This window comes from Aspergillus heteromorphus (assembly GCF_003184545.1).
Source record: "Aspergillus heteromorphus CBS 117.55 chromosome Unknown BO70scaffold_82, whole genome shotgun sequence".
NCBI classification, from domain to species: Eukaryota; Fungi; Ascomycota; class Eurotiomycetes; order Eurotiales; family Aspergillaceae; genus Aspergillus; species Aspergillus heteromorphus.
The window spans coordinates 19,737-34,330 of record NW_020290487.1 but is presented as its reverse complement, the minus strand read 5'-3'; the positions used below and the strand labels follow the sequence as shown (position 1 = coordinate 34,330).

General features: G+C 30.8%; 3 protein-coding genes across 3 annotated transcripts; 1 reads left to right on the top strand and 2 right to left on the bottom strand.

The window, feature by feature from the left end:
• Window positions 1–5,957: 5,957 nt before the first annotated feature.
• BO70DRAFT_347467 (rRNA-processing protein UTP21) lies at window positions 5,958–9,644 on the top strand. The gene is made up of 5 exons (XM_025541591.1): window positions 5,958–6,136; window positions 6,244–7,749; window positions 7,811–8,068; window positions 8,139–8,777; window positions 8,874–9,644. The coding sequence occupies exons 1-5, from the start codon at window positions 6,014–6,016 to the stop codon at window positions 9,456–9,458; spliced, it is 3,111 nt and encodes a 1,036-aa protein (XP_025394108.1). The 5' UTR covers window positions 5,958–6,013; the 3' UTR covers window positions 9,459–9,644.
• BO70DRAFT_391172 (uncharacterized protein) lies at window positions 9,465–11,902 on the bottom strand. The gene is made up of 2 exons (XM_025546215.1): window positions 11,246–11,902; window positions 9,465–11,181 (listed from the first exon to the last, which is right to left on the bottom strand). Exons 1-2 carry the CDS (start codon window positions 11,503–11,505, stop codon window positions 9,570–9,572), a joined length of 1,872 nt encoding a protein of 623 aa, XP_025394107.1. The 5' UTR covers window positions 11,506–11,902; the 3' UTR covers window positions 9,465–9,569.
• Window positions 11,690–13,145, bottom strand: BO70DRAFT_367149 (uncharacterized protein). Its single transcript, XM_025544515.1, has 4 exons — window positions 12,538–13,145; window positions 12,281–12,487; window positions 12,076–12,228; window positions 11,690–12,024 (listed from the first exon to the last, which is right to left on the bottom strand). The coding sequence occupies exons 1-4, from the start codon at window positions 12,916–12,918 to the stop codon at window positions 11,788–11,790; spliced, it is 978 nt and encodes a 325-aa protein (XP_025394106.1). The 5' UTR covers window positions 12,919–13,145; the 3' UTR covers window positions 11,690–11,787.
• Between the last annotated feature and the right edge of the window lie 1,449 nt (window positions 13,146–14,594).

Here is a 14,594-nt window from a genome sequence, read left to right as displayed (position 1 = left end):
ATTAATATAACTAGAATTTTCTTATTATTTCTAATAAATAATAATAAAGAAGATATTAATTTCTTTTTTAATTATATTTTTTTAATTTAAAAAACTTCTTTTTATATATTTTTAAATAATAATAAAAATAGTCAGATTAATAATTATTTAATCTAGATATATCTTAATTATACTAGAGCTTAAAAAAATATAATAAATAAATCTTAATATTAAGAATAATTAAAATAATTAATTATTTAGCTTTTAGCTATATTATAATCAGATATAAAAATTTTCTTAATCTGATTATAATCTGGTAATCAGATATAAAAATTCTAATTAATCTAACCTGACCTGGCTGTTAGCCACTCTAATCTATTCTAATATTTAAATAGTTATATATCTTTAAAAAAGATACAGCAGATATTATTATTATATAAAATAGATTATAATAAGCTGTGGAAGATAATAAGAATAATATTAATATTATAATATATAATAAATATATTACTTTTAATTTTAAGAAAAGATTATAATATATATTAGCTATATTTATATAAAACTTAGAAATAAGTATCTATTTATATAATAAATATAAAGTTTATATAAATAATAAATTTATATAAAAGAAATCTTTATATTTCTTTCTATATTTTAATATAATAAAATAAATATAAGAACTTATTCTTATAAGCTATAAATTATATAATTATATATCTCCTTTCTTTCAGATAATTTTATAGACAGGCAGAATTAAGCTTGTTATTATATAAATTAATTTATATAGATTTAATTAGATTATATAAATAATTGATAAATATTAGAAGAATAGTATCTTTAATTTTAGATTTCTGAATTATAATTATAAAAATTAAGAAGAATATATTTAATATATAAAAAAAAGATATTTAATAAAAATAATATATAAAAATATCAGAATATTTAAGAAACTAAGTTTAAAAAAGTCTAGAAAAATAAAACATCTTTATTTATATAAAGAATAAACTCTTTCTATAATAGAATTAATATATAAATCAGAAAACTTTAAAATTATTTATAAATAAAATAAATATATATAAATTAAAAAAGAAATATTTCTATAAAGATCTTATATAAATTCTTTAAATTTTAAAGATTTAATAATATCAGCGCAAATACTTTCTTTAATATATTATAAATAAATAAATAATTAAATAAGATAAGAAATAGTATTATATAAAAGAGATAAAAAAATATAACTTAGATATTTTTATTTTTTTTCTCTTTTTCTTCTTTATTAATTTCTTTTGTATTAACAGTCAATTATTGAATTAGCTTAATCCAATTATTTCCCTAACACTATCAGCTTTTTATAATTTATTCAGATTATAAATTATTTCATAGAATATTTATTTTAATAATAATAATAATTACTAGTCTAATAGCTATATTTTCTATATATAAAATATTTTATTATTCTTACAGATATTAATAAAAATCTTTATAAATTAGACTTTTTTAACATTTTTAATTATAAAATATTCTTTTATAATCTCTTATAAAAATATTAATTATTAGATAATTTAATTTAATCTGTACATAATATATAATTTTTATTTTATAAATAATTTATTTTCTTATTTTATTAGTTAGTACTTAATCTTAGTCTTATAAATAGTATAATAAGATCTTATTTAATAATAGAAAAATCTGAATTATCTGATTACTTATAAATCTTTCTTTTTATATTTTAAAATAATAATTTAAGAAAAATACAATTATAAAATATTTGGTTTTTATACTCTAAAGTTAATTTTTACTTTTATCTCTTTTTAATATTATAAATATATAAAAGTCTTTTTATTTTTATAAGAATATATTTTAAGAATTTATAATTATATTTTTTTATAACTATTTAGATTATCTAGCTGTATCTTAAGAAATTTATAAAAACTTATTTAAAAAAGTTTTTAATAAAACTTTATAATTTTTTTTATATTATAAAATATATAATCTAAATAAATTATTATAATTTAAATTTATTAATTTTTATTTTAGTTATTAATCTCCGCGGTTAATATAAGACTGCAATCTAGAGAAGTTATTATCACTGAGTCAAAACACTAATATTATCTGTAATTATCTACAGATCTCAAGAATTTTATATATATACTTAGATATATTTAAAAAAAGATAGATTTTATTTTTATAAATATATATATATTATAGATATTATTTTTTATAATAAATTTTTTTTATAAACTCTCTGACTTATACAGCAGGTCTTTAATTAATTATAAACTCTTTAATTCTAAACTAGACTCTCTGATTTTATAAGTATATTATTTAGAAATTATTATCTTATTATATTATAATATATATAATAAAATCCTAGACTAATCTTCTCAGACTAGTATAGTTATATATAAGTAGATTACTAAGAGAATTATATAACTAGATTAACTTCATTAAAATTAATTCTTAGTTAAATAGTATAAACTTTAGTTTATTAAAATTTATTATAAAAATTAAATCTATAATTAATTATTATAGACAAATATATAAAACTATAATTTAAAGAAGTTATTACTACTAAGCTAAAAAATTAATATTATTTATAATTATTTATAGACTTCTAGAATATTATATATATACTTAGATATATTCAGAAGAAGACAGGCTTTACTCTTATAAGTATATATATCCTGCGAATATCATCCCTTACAGTTAATTTTTATTAAATAATAAATAATTAACAGATAGTATAATTATAAGTATTATAATATTTATTTTTTTAAATATATATATATACATATATATATATATATATATATATATTATTTTTTTTAATCTAATAAATAAAAATTTAAAATTATTTAAAGATTTATAAGTTCTTTTAATTTCTATAAAAATATCTAGACTTTTTTTTAATTCTATAGACTATAATTTACTTAAGAATATTTATTTTTTACAAAATCTTTTGATTAATAAAGAGTTAATTTCTATTTTTTTTATAAATAATTTTTATAAAATTAAAAATATTATTACAGATATTAGATCTAATATTTTATATAAATATAATTTAATAAATTATCTTATAAAATTGAAGTAATAAAATTTTAAGAAATTAATTATATAGAAAAATATAAAAAATTATATCTATTATAAAGCTAAAATAAATATAATATTATTTAAACTATTATTACTAATTTACTAGCTAGACTTATTCTTATAAAAATATATCTATAAGAATTTATATAGATTATAGATTCAAAGAGTTTGTATAATTATATAATTATTATTAATATTTAAATAACCGACCCCTATGCGGCTTACTGCTCTGAGATCATCTGTAGGGCAATCCCAATATCTTAACAGAGTTAATATATTAATATAATCAGACAAGAGATATAATTCTTTAACTAATTATTAATTCTTTAAATTTTAATAAAACTAGATATTTCTTATATAAGAACAAAGCTTAATAATTATTCTGATTTTTTAGATATTTAGATTTATTATATAATTAATTCTTGATTTAATATATATTAATATAATTTAATTATAATTTTTTTTATTTTATATATAAGCAAGTTCTTTTTTTAATAATATTATATTTCTTTTTATTTTAATTAATTTAAATAAGATTATTATTACTAATAACTTTGTCTATTTATAGATAATATTTAAAAATCTTTTTTTAATTAAATTAAGTAAGAACTGCGGCTGCAGATTAATTTAAATTTTATTTTAAAATATTAATAAAATATATCTATATTATATATCTCTTAATTAATATATTTAAATAGTATTTATAATCCGAGTTAAGTTTTTCTAGATAAGAAAGATAATTAGTAATAACTTTGAATTATTTTAAAATTATTAAGATACTGTTAAAGAAGAAATTGCTATAATTATTAATATTATTAAATAAAATATAGAACTGTTTCTCTATTATTTTTTAAATAATTATCTTAGAATTATAAGAAATTAATTTTATTAGATAAAATCTATACTATATAGATTATAGTCTAATATTTAAATATTTTAATTTAAATAAAGATAAATACTGCTAGAAAATCTTTTTTAATAAAAATTTTATAATTAATCTAAATAGCCGCGGTAATTGCTTTATTATATTAATATTTATAAATATAAAAAATTCTAATATCTAAAGATTATAAGATATAACTTAAATAAGAAATTAAGATAAAAAAAATAATCTTATTCTTTTTATAATATTTTATAAATTTATATATTATATAGAATCTATAGCTATTATAGATTAGAAATTAATATTTTTTTAATTAATTATTTTATAGTAAGATTAAAATATTAAATCTATTAAAATATTATCTTATTTATTATATAATCTGATTTAGTAATTTTAATATATAAGCTAGTTTTAATATAATTAAATTAATTCTTTAAGATATACTTTTCTAATATTAAGATAAAAAAAATATGATCTTTTTAATTATACTAACTATCTTTATAATAATTATATATTTTTAATTTATATTATTTCTAATATAGTAATTTTATTTAAAATCTTAAGTAATAATTTATTAATTTTTTTTAATATTTATTTAAAAGCCTGTCTTATTAAAGTTTTATATATTATTAAAAATAATTTTATATTTTAATATAATCTCTCTATATTATTAAAATTAATCTTTAAGTATCTCTGAATTATAAGCCTGCTTTTTATTAATATTTATAGCTTAAGTATATTTCTTTTTATATTTAGAATATTTTTTAAGTTTTCTAGAGAATTATCTCTCACTAATTATAAAGACTAAAATAATTGAATTAATATAGATTTTCTTAAATATATTATTTATAGTCAAAAACTCAAAATAATTATTTTTGGCCGAATTAAAATAAATTATTTATTTAATAATTAAATATAATATAGCAAAGCAAGATTCTAGACTTTATTTAATTTTTAATAAAAATATTTTCAATTATTATAAGAAACTCTACTCTTTAATCTAATACAGAGTCTGAATATTAATATCTTATATTTTTATATAAATTATATAATATTAGATTTCTAAATATATTTTAATATATAGATAGTCTGTTAAATTTAATTCTTAATCTTATAATAATTTATAAATATTATAATAATTTTAAAAGACATGACTTAATAAAATAATTGATTTTTTAAGAAAGATAATATTAATATATCAACTCTGTTGAGACATTGGGGTTGCTCTACAGGCGATCTCGGAGCGGTAAGCCGCATAGGGATCGGTTAATTCAGAAACTCTTGCAAGTATATCTCTTGTGAGTATTGTAGGGATTACTGTCCTAATATTATCTTTTAGCTAGTTATAGTATAATTATCTATTACTTATTTCTAGCTATTTATAAATACCTTTTTTAAATATTAATATTTTAAGACAAAAGCTGTCTATAAGCAGCATAGTGTCTTCACCCATTCTTACGGGTTAGTCCCTTATCAGTACCTTGGTGGTACATCTTCACTCTTCTTGCCTTTAGCAACCAATACCGGCCCGAGCACTCAGGAGGGCTCGGGTATACACGAACTATTAAGTGTAGTCTGCGCATCTACATATATTGGCTGTACATAGGAAGCAGATTAAATTCCCTGTAGAGAGTTTAAATTGCCTACATACTAGGTATTAAGTAAGTACTACTATGTACGGAGACTGTCACGCAATATCTGGCTCAACTAGATATATAGTACTACAGGAGGTTTAACCAAGGCATAGCAAAGAGTGCGCGTGAAACGTGACTAGCTTTTCAATTTAGCAAAGGGGGCCTTGGCCGATCAGGGCGCCAAACCGCTAGATCTGCCATGCTATGCTAACTTCTAGTAGTAGGCGGTGACATTATCACTTTTTTTCGGTGCCAATCATCCACATATGAAAACCTAACAAAGTACGGAGTACTGTAGTACGTAAAGGCGGATATACAGTATTTCCGTATGAGCACAGGCGCCTGCTTTTTGGTTTGGTCAAGGTTCAAGTCCTAAACCTCTTGATCAGCCGTTGATGTCTAATTTTATGCATAATCATTCGACGCAATGCCATCTCTGAATGATGCCGTGCTCGACACACCTCTTGCAAAAAGGCAGAAAAGAACAAGTGACCAGGATACTGGGAAGCCATCCCAGACACTCGGTTCTAAAATCTTTTCCTCATACCGGGTAAGTAAAAGTGAAGGACTTTGTCCGTCCGAAACACATAATCTATCAGGCAATCTCTTTTTTCGGCATAGAACTCTTTTGTTCCATGCATACTAATTTTTTACCAGGCACTAGGATTAGTATCCACCAATGTCCCCTTTACTTGTGTTCGTTTGGGGAAAGCGACATTCCAGATTACCACGTCTGTCGGGCACAGCTTGCAAACATATGATCTGAAACGAGGGCTTAGTCTGGTTTTTATAAGCAGACCTCAAACTCCGGAAATCATCACTGCTACTGTCGCCTGGCAGGACAGAGTCTTTGCAGCATGGGGAAATCTTCGTCCTGGCTGCAATGGAGGAATTTGGGTTTTCAAGCGCGGTAAAAAGGTTGCGTCTTTAGAATTGCCTTCAGGATTTTCCGAGCCGATCGAGCGGTTACTTGTTTTCGGTTCATGGATCGTCGGTTGCAGTAGCAAGTGCATCCAGGTGTGGAAAAACCCATCATATGAACATTACACCACGCTTAGCCCTCAAGGTAACAAGGGCTCGTTAGAGGAACCGGTGTATACTGGGCAAATCTGCAACATGCCCACGTATCTCAACAAAGTGTTCGTCGGCCGTTGCGATGGAAAGGTTGATATATGGAATGTTAAAACAGGAAGGATGATATACTCGGTATTACCAGTGACTCCGCTAGCCGGCCCTGTTACTGCTATTCAACCGAGTCCTGTGCTGTCTCTTATTGCCATCGCCCACAAGAGTGGAGCATTATCAATCTCCAACGTTGAAACGGGCCAGCTTGTTATGTCTTTGCGAACAGACTCCCCTCAGCTTCCAAGTATCACATCTATTGCCTTTCGGAATGATGGCCTAGGTGCAGGCGAACATGGTCAGAGTCCCGGCGCTATGGCAACGGGTTGCATGGATAATGGAGATGTTACCATATGGGATCTGAACAACGGAGGGAAGGTGATGGGTGTTCTTCGCCGGGCACATAGAACTTCCGCAAATGAGACCGGGTCAGGATTAAATAACATACAATTCCTGGATGGTCAACCGGTGATGGTCTCATCTGGAGGAGATAATTCGCTCAGGACTTGGGTCTTTGATCAATCTCCATTCTCATATATTCCCAGGCCTCTGCATTCAAGGAGTGGACAGTCCGCGCCAATTACCGCCCTTAACTTTTTGCCTTCGGCATCGGATGGCTCTGAGTCAAGTGGTAAATGGCTGCTAAGCGCGAGTAAAGACTGCAGTCTTTGGGGCTTCAGTGTCCGGAAGGATAGCCAAAACAGCGAGATTTCTCAGGGGGCTGTTGAGAGCAAAACCAAACGCAAAGTCCCTTCCAGTGATGCTACTGGAACCCCCCAAACGAACATGCAAAGCGACTTCAGAGCACCGGAGATAACTTGCATCGCCTGCTCTCTCAACCGCGATGGTGGAATGGGGGTTACGACATCCGGCCCAGTTTGGGCAAACCCGAAAGTGACAAGGACGGACGATTCTAGCAAGACAGGCTGGGAAAGCATGGTGACTGGCCACCGAGGAGATAAGTATGCTCGGACGTGGTTTTGGGGGAAAAAGAAAGCCGGGCGATGGGCGTTTGAAACCAGTGACGGAACTGAGGTCAAGGTAAGAGGACAGACATTTTCATCCGGCACTTTTTCTCTAATCTAAGAAATGTGTATGACAGAGTGTTGCCATTTCATGTTGTGGAACATTTGCATTGCTAGGGTCGGCTGGGGGTTGCATTGATATGTTTAACATGCAATCTGGTTTACACCGACAGAGCTTTCCAGCCTGCAGCTCGAAAGGTGATTTGAGCAATAAATTCAGCTATTTACATTTCTCGAACAATGAAGATATGAAGCACACAAAAGCGGTCACGGGTCTGCTAATTGACGGCCTGAATCGAACTGTTGTCAGCTGTGGACTCGATGGTAAAGTGAAGGTGAGTCGAAACTTCGCCCCATGCTTGTGTCCTATGACTGACCAGGCTTTCAACCTGTGGGAACTTTTAGTTCTGGGATCTCGTTGCTGGACTGCTTATCGATCAACTTGACTGGTCTCCCATGACTTCCATCAATGGACTCCGGAGCAATCGCACAAATGAGCTTGTTGCATTCAGCTGTGATGATCTTTCAATCCGCATTGTCGACGTCGAAACTAGGAAAATTATCCGCGAATTCTGGGGTTGTGTGGGTCAGATCAATGATTTTACGTTTTCGAACGACGGTCGCTGGATCATTGCTGCTTCCATGGACTCTACAATTCGGGTGTGGGATTTGCCAACCGGACATCTCATTGATGTCTTCCGGCTTTCAGACACATGCACTTCCCTGGCAATGTCATCAACAGGCGAGTTCCTAGCTACTGCCCATGCGAATGGCGTGGGCATAAGCCTTTGGTCTAACAAGAGCTTGTTCATACCAATCTCAACTCGAAATGTGGACGATGGGAACGTCTTGGATGTCAGTGTCCCTGCCTCGTCTGGTGAAAGTGGTCCCGGTGTTATTGAAGCTGCATTTTCGGACGAACTCGAACAACCTGAAGTAGACGGCCCATTACCATCCATTGAACAGCTCGATGGAGGTATGGTCACGCTAAGCGTCGTTCCCAAGAGCAAATGGCAGACCTTGCTTAATTTGAACTTGGTGAAGGTAACTTATCTCCTGGCGCTTAATTTTCACGATTTTCTGGCTTCCAATTTGTACATTTTAAGTCTAGATTTTTACCTGAAGGCTGACATATTCTAGGAACGGAATAAACCGAAAGAACCGCCAAAAGCTCCTCAAAAGGCGCCATTCTTCCTACCAGCTACTTATGAGCAAACAATCCCGGATAATGATGATTTGAAGACATCAACAGAAGTAACAGTTGCTGAGCGCTCGCGTATCTCGAAGATGCAAAGTCTTAGAGACCCCACTGTTTCAGGAACGCGTTTTAGCAATCTCTTGCATTTGGGACATGTGTCCGGGGATTTTAACACCTTCATTGACTACCTAAAAAACATGCCCCCTGCAAAGGCAGATCTTGAAATTAGGTCCCTAGATCCACAGGTCCGAGAAGATTACTGTGAGTTGACTGTTTTCGTTTCCGCGCTCTCTAGCCGTCTAGATGTGAGAAAGGATTTTGAACTTGTCAATGCCTGGATGGCAGTCTTTCTGAGGATACATGCCGATGCTGTGGCGGAATGCTCGAAGTCAGACGCAGATAAGCCCAATAATCTCAGGGTTGCACTTGCTGCATGGAGTCAATCATTACAGCGAGAGGCAGAGCGTTTGGCTAGACTAGTGGGATACTGCCGAGGAGTTGTTGGCTTTTTGCGGTCTACTCAATGAGATTTTGCGTCTCAGTAATTATTTAGATTACATATATCCTCACATCTGTTTTTTGTGCGTGATAAAGGGAAATGCAATTGGAAGTGAGAGCAAACACTGCAAACATGGTAGTTATTGCTGCGAAAGGTGTTCAAATATATTAGAGGACCTTCTGAGTGCATGCTTCACAGGAGGCAAATAGTTTTGCGTTTGCATTGCAGTTTCATCGCTGCATTGCGGTGCACAAATAGAAATATCTTGATGTGTGTTGTCTCCTAGAAGTTGCATAAGTCGACATACAAGTTCATTAACAGAGCACTCAACTTTCAATTCCTTGATGATCTCACATGCTGGTCTAGCCAGAATGTGTAGCGGTGGTAAATGCTTCAATGCAGCTCTTGTTTGTGCCACTGAATCCTCAGTAAGGCCTGCAATCCCAAATACCTGGTTGAGCATTCGTAAGGAATATAGTACAGACTGAATCTGGGCTAGCAGATGGATGTCTGCCCAATCTGGCCTTTTGTCCATATATCCAATGCTCAGGAATTGTATCAGAGACAGACTGCTTGGGACTGTGTTTGTGGACCCATCATAAATTACATACAGTGCAAACATCCTCCAGTACACTGGTGAAGTCCTTTCAATCCCGAAAGCATCACGGGTCATATTCAGAACACCCAGAAGTGACCTGGTTTGCATCAAGATCCATTCTTTCTCTTTCAGTGGCATGTGATCAGTTGCGATTCTTCCGCCTCGCCTGACATACTCATCAACAAAGGTATGCCTTTTGTTGATTGGGTGCAATACGTTGAGGGTTGAGTAAGCCATGTTTCTGTATAGTTGGCCTTTTGCCCAGGCACACTGTCTTGTAGGATCTTCGTTCAGGACCACAAGGTACATGTTCAAAGATTTGGAAAGTGAGTTACCACTGCAAGATCCGTACTGGGAATAGAGTTCCGAAATTCTTGGGTCAAGAGACTGAGGGTAGCTCCAACTCGCTGCTGCCCATCCTAACCTTTCATTGCTCCGGTACTCATCCGTAAATAGGACATATTCCGGATGCTCTTCCGGTGATTTCTCTGTTGTTTTCAATTGCTGTAGTAGCTGTTCCATTCCTTTGTCTGGACTGTTCTTGAGCTCATATGCTAGAGGTAGCAAGCTTTTGAGTCCAAGCCGAGGAGCGATCAATGCTGGACACAACTTCAGAGCTCTGATATGTAGAAGTTCCGGTTGAGAGGCATCGTAAGTCTCAACTTCAACTGAAGTCAGAAGTATAACAGAGCCCGCTGCACCGAGATCATGAAGGAGAAGATCCGAGTCGTTAGTAAGGACAGAAGAGCCCGTAAGCTTGGCTAGGTAGGCACAATATGCGTCCGCCTCTCCCGGAACCATCACGGTCATATCCGCCCAGGGGAAGTCGTCGAGAGGGATCATTTCTATGCCTTGGACACCTCCCGTGAAGCTGACAATGTTCTTTCGGCACCACCGTTGCTTAAGATCCTCAAAAATTGCAGGGACGATGAAAGAGCTCTCGGGGACATGGCTATACCTTGCAGGTAAGTTCCGCCTCCGAAAGATGGTGTCGGGCTGAATTGTGCGAGCTTTGTATGAGTCGCCGGAAACCGGAAAGCTGCGGGCTGTTTTAGAACGGAGAACTTCGAGCTTTCTCCTCGATTTCTCTAATCGGGCAAGGCGAGTATCGCGCTTTTCATCAGGTAAAGCTCCATCAAAACATATTTTTTCTCTATAACCAATTAGTCTCACTAAATATCAAATTAAAACATATACAACTCGGCCATATACTGTACATTTTAACACCATGGGCTGCCAATTGTAGAAGAAAGATGATAAATCCACAACTCACTTCATCACAAGTCGGCTGCACGTCGGGATAATTGAGGCCAGTATCAGACTGCGATAGCAATCGCGTGGAGATATGATATACTAGACTAGGTCCATCTATGACAACAGACTTGATGGACTTTGCACGATCTAGATCCGGACTGTGTCCTAATACAACTGACTGTGAATATGGATACAAGAGACGAGTGAGGAATGGGATTCCCATTTTGCTCGAGTATGGCTATACTTGTTTATTAAGGTATGGGTCTTCCATGACAAGGGCCGAAATCTTGCCTGCCAAGACAAAGCGATCCACGTTGAAAAGAGCTAGCCTAATCAGGCTAAGGAAAATGATAGTTACTTGGCGTAGATGATGTAAGGTTGTCTGGGGCCTACACATTTATCGAACGGTTTCTGACTTGTTGGATCTTATATAGTGGTGAAGCGGTCATATCTAAGTTCTATTTCGCCTTTTCGCGGACAAGGCAGATATATCCAACATGATCTTCTAGGAACTGTCAATGCCACGAAGGAGTTCTTTGGCTGCAATTAGATCCCCTTGATCGCCTTTCCAGAGCTGATAATGGGAAGATCGATGTCTCACAATGTCGTCAAGCCTTTTCCTTGCAAAAAGGGTGAGTTCGTCAAGGGTGAAATTTGTACTTGTCCAAGAGCTTGACCTTTGCGGAGAAAGATGATCTTTCGAGTGGTTTTGCAGGCGTTTCTCCCCTAATAGTGATGTAGCCTACTTGTATGTGAGAAGTTTTGTATCTTCCAATGCGAAACAGACACCTACCATGAGTAGACCATAGAACCCCCTTAGGTAGTCAGTGCAAAGCTCTACGCTGCGGCAAAAATAACGTATAGACCTCTCTAGTAGCTGACAGGATTCATTCAAATCAGACAACAAGGCACTTGAAAACAGGGTTTCACCCAGCAGCGCATGAATCTACAGATGATTAGTTATCAGACCGCGGCGTACAAATGACAGACGGACATACATTCCACGCATAAGGGACAATCAACAATGCTTCTTCTAGACAGTAAACTGCCTGGGGGCTCATTCCCTGAGATCGGTACAGATATGCAAGTTCACACCACGCTTCTGCATCTGTAGGAACAGCTTCAAGAAGCTTGTTTAGGTTGGATATGGCTTCCATAGGTCTGGAAAGTGAATTCAAAAGTGCAATACGACGCTTTAAAATAGGCTGCCAAAGAGGTTAGCTTTTAAATCACCGACAAATATATCAGAACAGACCAAGTTGACTGGGTTTTCGGAAATCGCGAGATCATATTTCTGCAAACATTCTTCCAGGCTAGGTTCACTTTCTGCAGTCGCCTCTTCGAACAATCCCCGTAATCCGGCTACTTTGGCATCAAAGACACCGAAACGACTTGACAGTTGTTCAATACACAACAGAGCAGATTTGTCGTCCCCGGATTGTAGGCACGAGAACATCAGCTGTTCGAGTTCTCCATAGTTTTCGGGCTCCGGCAGATTATCACCCAATGAGGAGGATAGACCTTTCTCGGTATGAGGTTGTCTTCGAAGAATAATAGGCGCTTTCTGTGCATGGTGGAATGTGGCGATTAAGCCTGGCCCATTCTCAAATTGGGCATAGGACGTGTTCTGCGTCATATTGAGTATTGCGTGATGGAGTGGATTTTATCGTCTTCAGCTGCATTTATAAGTAAGAAAGAAGTAAGAAATCAGTAGTTGAAAAAAATAAAGATATATATAATTTATAAATTTTTCTTAGAGGAATGTCGCAGTTCGTAATAAATGTATGAAGAAGGGGCGAGTTTAGATGATGCTCGGATCTCTGTTTCTAGGACTATTACCTATCTGAGGAGTACTAAGTAGATACTCCGTACCTAGTAATACTAGTACTCAGCATGTACGGAGTACCTTATATGATAGGTTACTGCCGAAGGCGGCGAAGAGGGGGGGAGTTGTACTTGCCGCAACGGGTAGTTGCCACTTGCAGCTATTAGTAGTATAGATAATCTTATCTTATCTTATTATCTTATCTTCTAGCTAGTTATAATATATTTATCTGTTACTTATTTCTAGCTATTTAGAAAAAAAAATTTAAATATTAATATTTTAAGATAAAAGCTATTTATCTATAGTATAATATCTTAATCTATTTTTATAAATTAATCTTTAATTATTTAAGATTTAATATTAATAAGCTGTTCATTAAAAATATTATTATCTTTTATATTTTTATAATTATTTATTATATTTACTTTTGGAAAGTAAATATTATTATAGTCTTTATAAAAGAAATAATCTGTTATTAGAGTAGCTAACAGCCAGATCAGATCAGATTAATTAGAATTTTTATATCTAACCGCCAGATTATAATTAGATTAAAAAAATTTTTATATCTAATTATAATATAGCTAAAAACTAGATAATTAATTATTTTAATTATTTTTAATACTAAGATCTATCTATTATATCTTTTTAAGCTTTAGTATAATTAAGATATATTTAGATTAAATAATTATTAATCTAATTATCTTTATTATTATCTAAAAGTATATAAAAAAAAATTTAAATTAAAAAAATATAATTAAAAAAGAAATTAGTATCTTTTTTATTATTATTTATTAAAAATAATAAGAAAATTCTAGTTATATTAATAAAATTCAGCTTTTTATAAAATTATTATTTTTATAATAAAAAATATATATAAAAATATATAATTATTACTTTATTTTAGCTGTATATTTTAATTATATTATAAAATATTAGAAAAATTATATATTAATTATTAATTAAAATATTAAAAATAAATATATTATTTTTATTCTATTATTTTTTCTGAATTAGACTATTTTTAGATTTATAAATAAAATATAACTTAAAAAGCTATTAATAGAATTAAAAACTAGCAGATAGTTAAAAAGATTATAAATAATTAAATTATTAAAATAAAATAAATTAAATAAATTAAATAAATTAAATAAATTAAATAAATTAAATAAATTAAATAAATTAAATAAATTAAATAAATTAAATAAATTAAATAAATTAAATAAATTAAATAAATTAAATAAATTAAATAAATTAAATATATTAAATAAATAAAATAAATAAATAAAATATATTAGATCTATATTATAATATTATAATTCTTATAAAAGATTTTATAAAAGTTTTTTATAAATCTTTTTTATAAATATCTACTTTTTATTCTAATCTATTATATTTTAAATAATTTTATTTAAAAAAAAAACTATTTTATAATTCTGAGCTTTAGATATAAATTTTTATTAATTAAATTTATTAAAATAAATAAAATA

Coding starts and splice junctions, on each gene's coding strand:
- BO70DRAFT_347467 (XM_025541591.1), top strand. CDS start 6,014: ATGCCATCTCTGAATGATGCCGTGCTCGACACACCTCTTGCAAAAAGG. Junction 7,750..7,810: donor GTGACGGAACTGAGGTCAAG/GTAAGAGGACAG, acceptor TGTGTATGACAG/AGTGTTGCCATTTCATGTTG. Junction 8,069..8,138: donor GACTCGATGGTAAAGTGAAG/GTGAGTCGAAAC, acceptor GGGAACTTTTAG/TTCTGGGATCTCGTTGCTGG.
- BO70DRAFT_391172 (XM_025546215.1), bottom strand. CDS start 11,505: ATGGGAATCCCATTCCTCACTCGTCTCTTGTATCCATATTCACAGTCA. Junction 11,182..11,245: donor GCAGCCCATGGTGTTAAAAT/GTACAGTATATG, acceptor AATTGGTTATAG/AGAAAAAATATGTTTTGATG.
- BO70DRAFT_367149 (XM_025544515.1), bottom strand. CDS start 12,918: ATGACGCAGAACACGTCCTATGCCCAATTTGAGAATGGGCCAGGCTTA. Junction 12,229..12,280: donor TTGTCCCTTATGCGTGGAAT/GTATGTCCGTCT, acceptor AATCATCTGTAG/ATTCATGCGCTGCTGGGTGA. Junction 12,025..12,075: donor GGTTCTATGGTCTACTCATG/GTAGGTGTCTGT, acceptor ACATACAAGTAG/GCTACATCACTATTAGGGGA.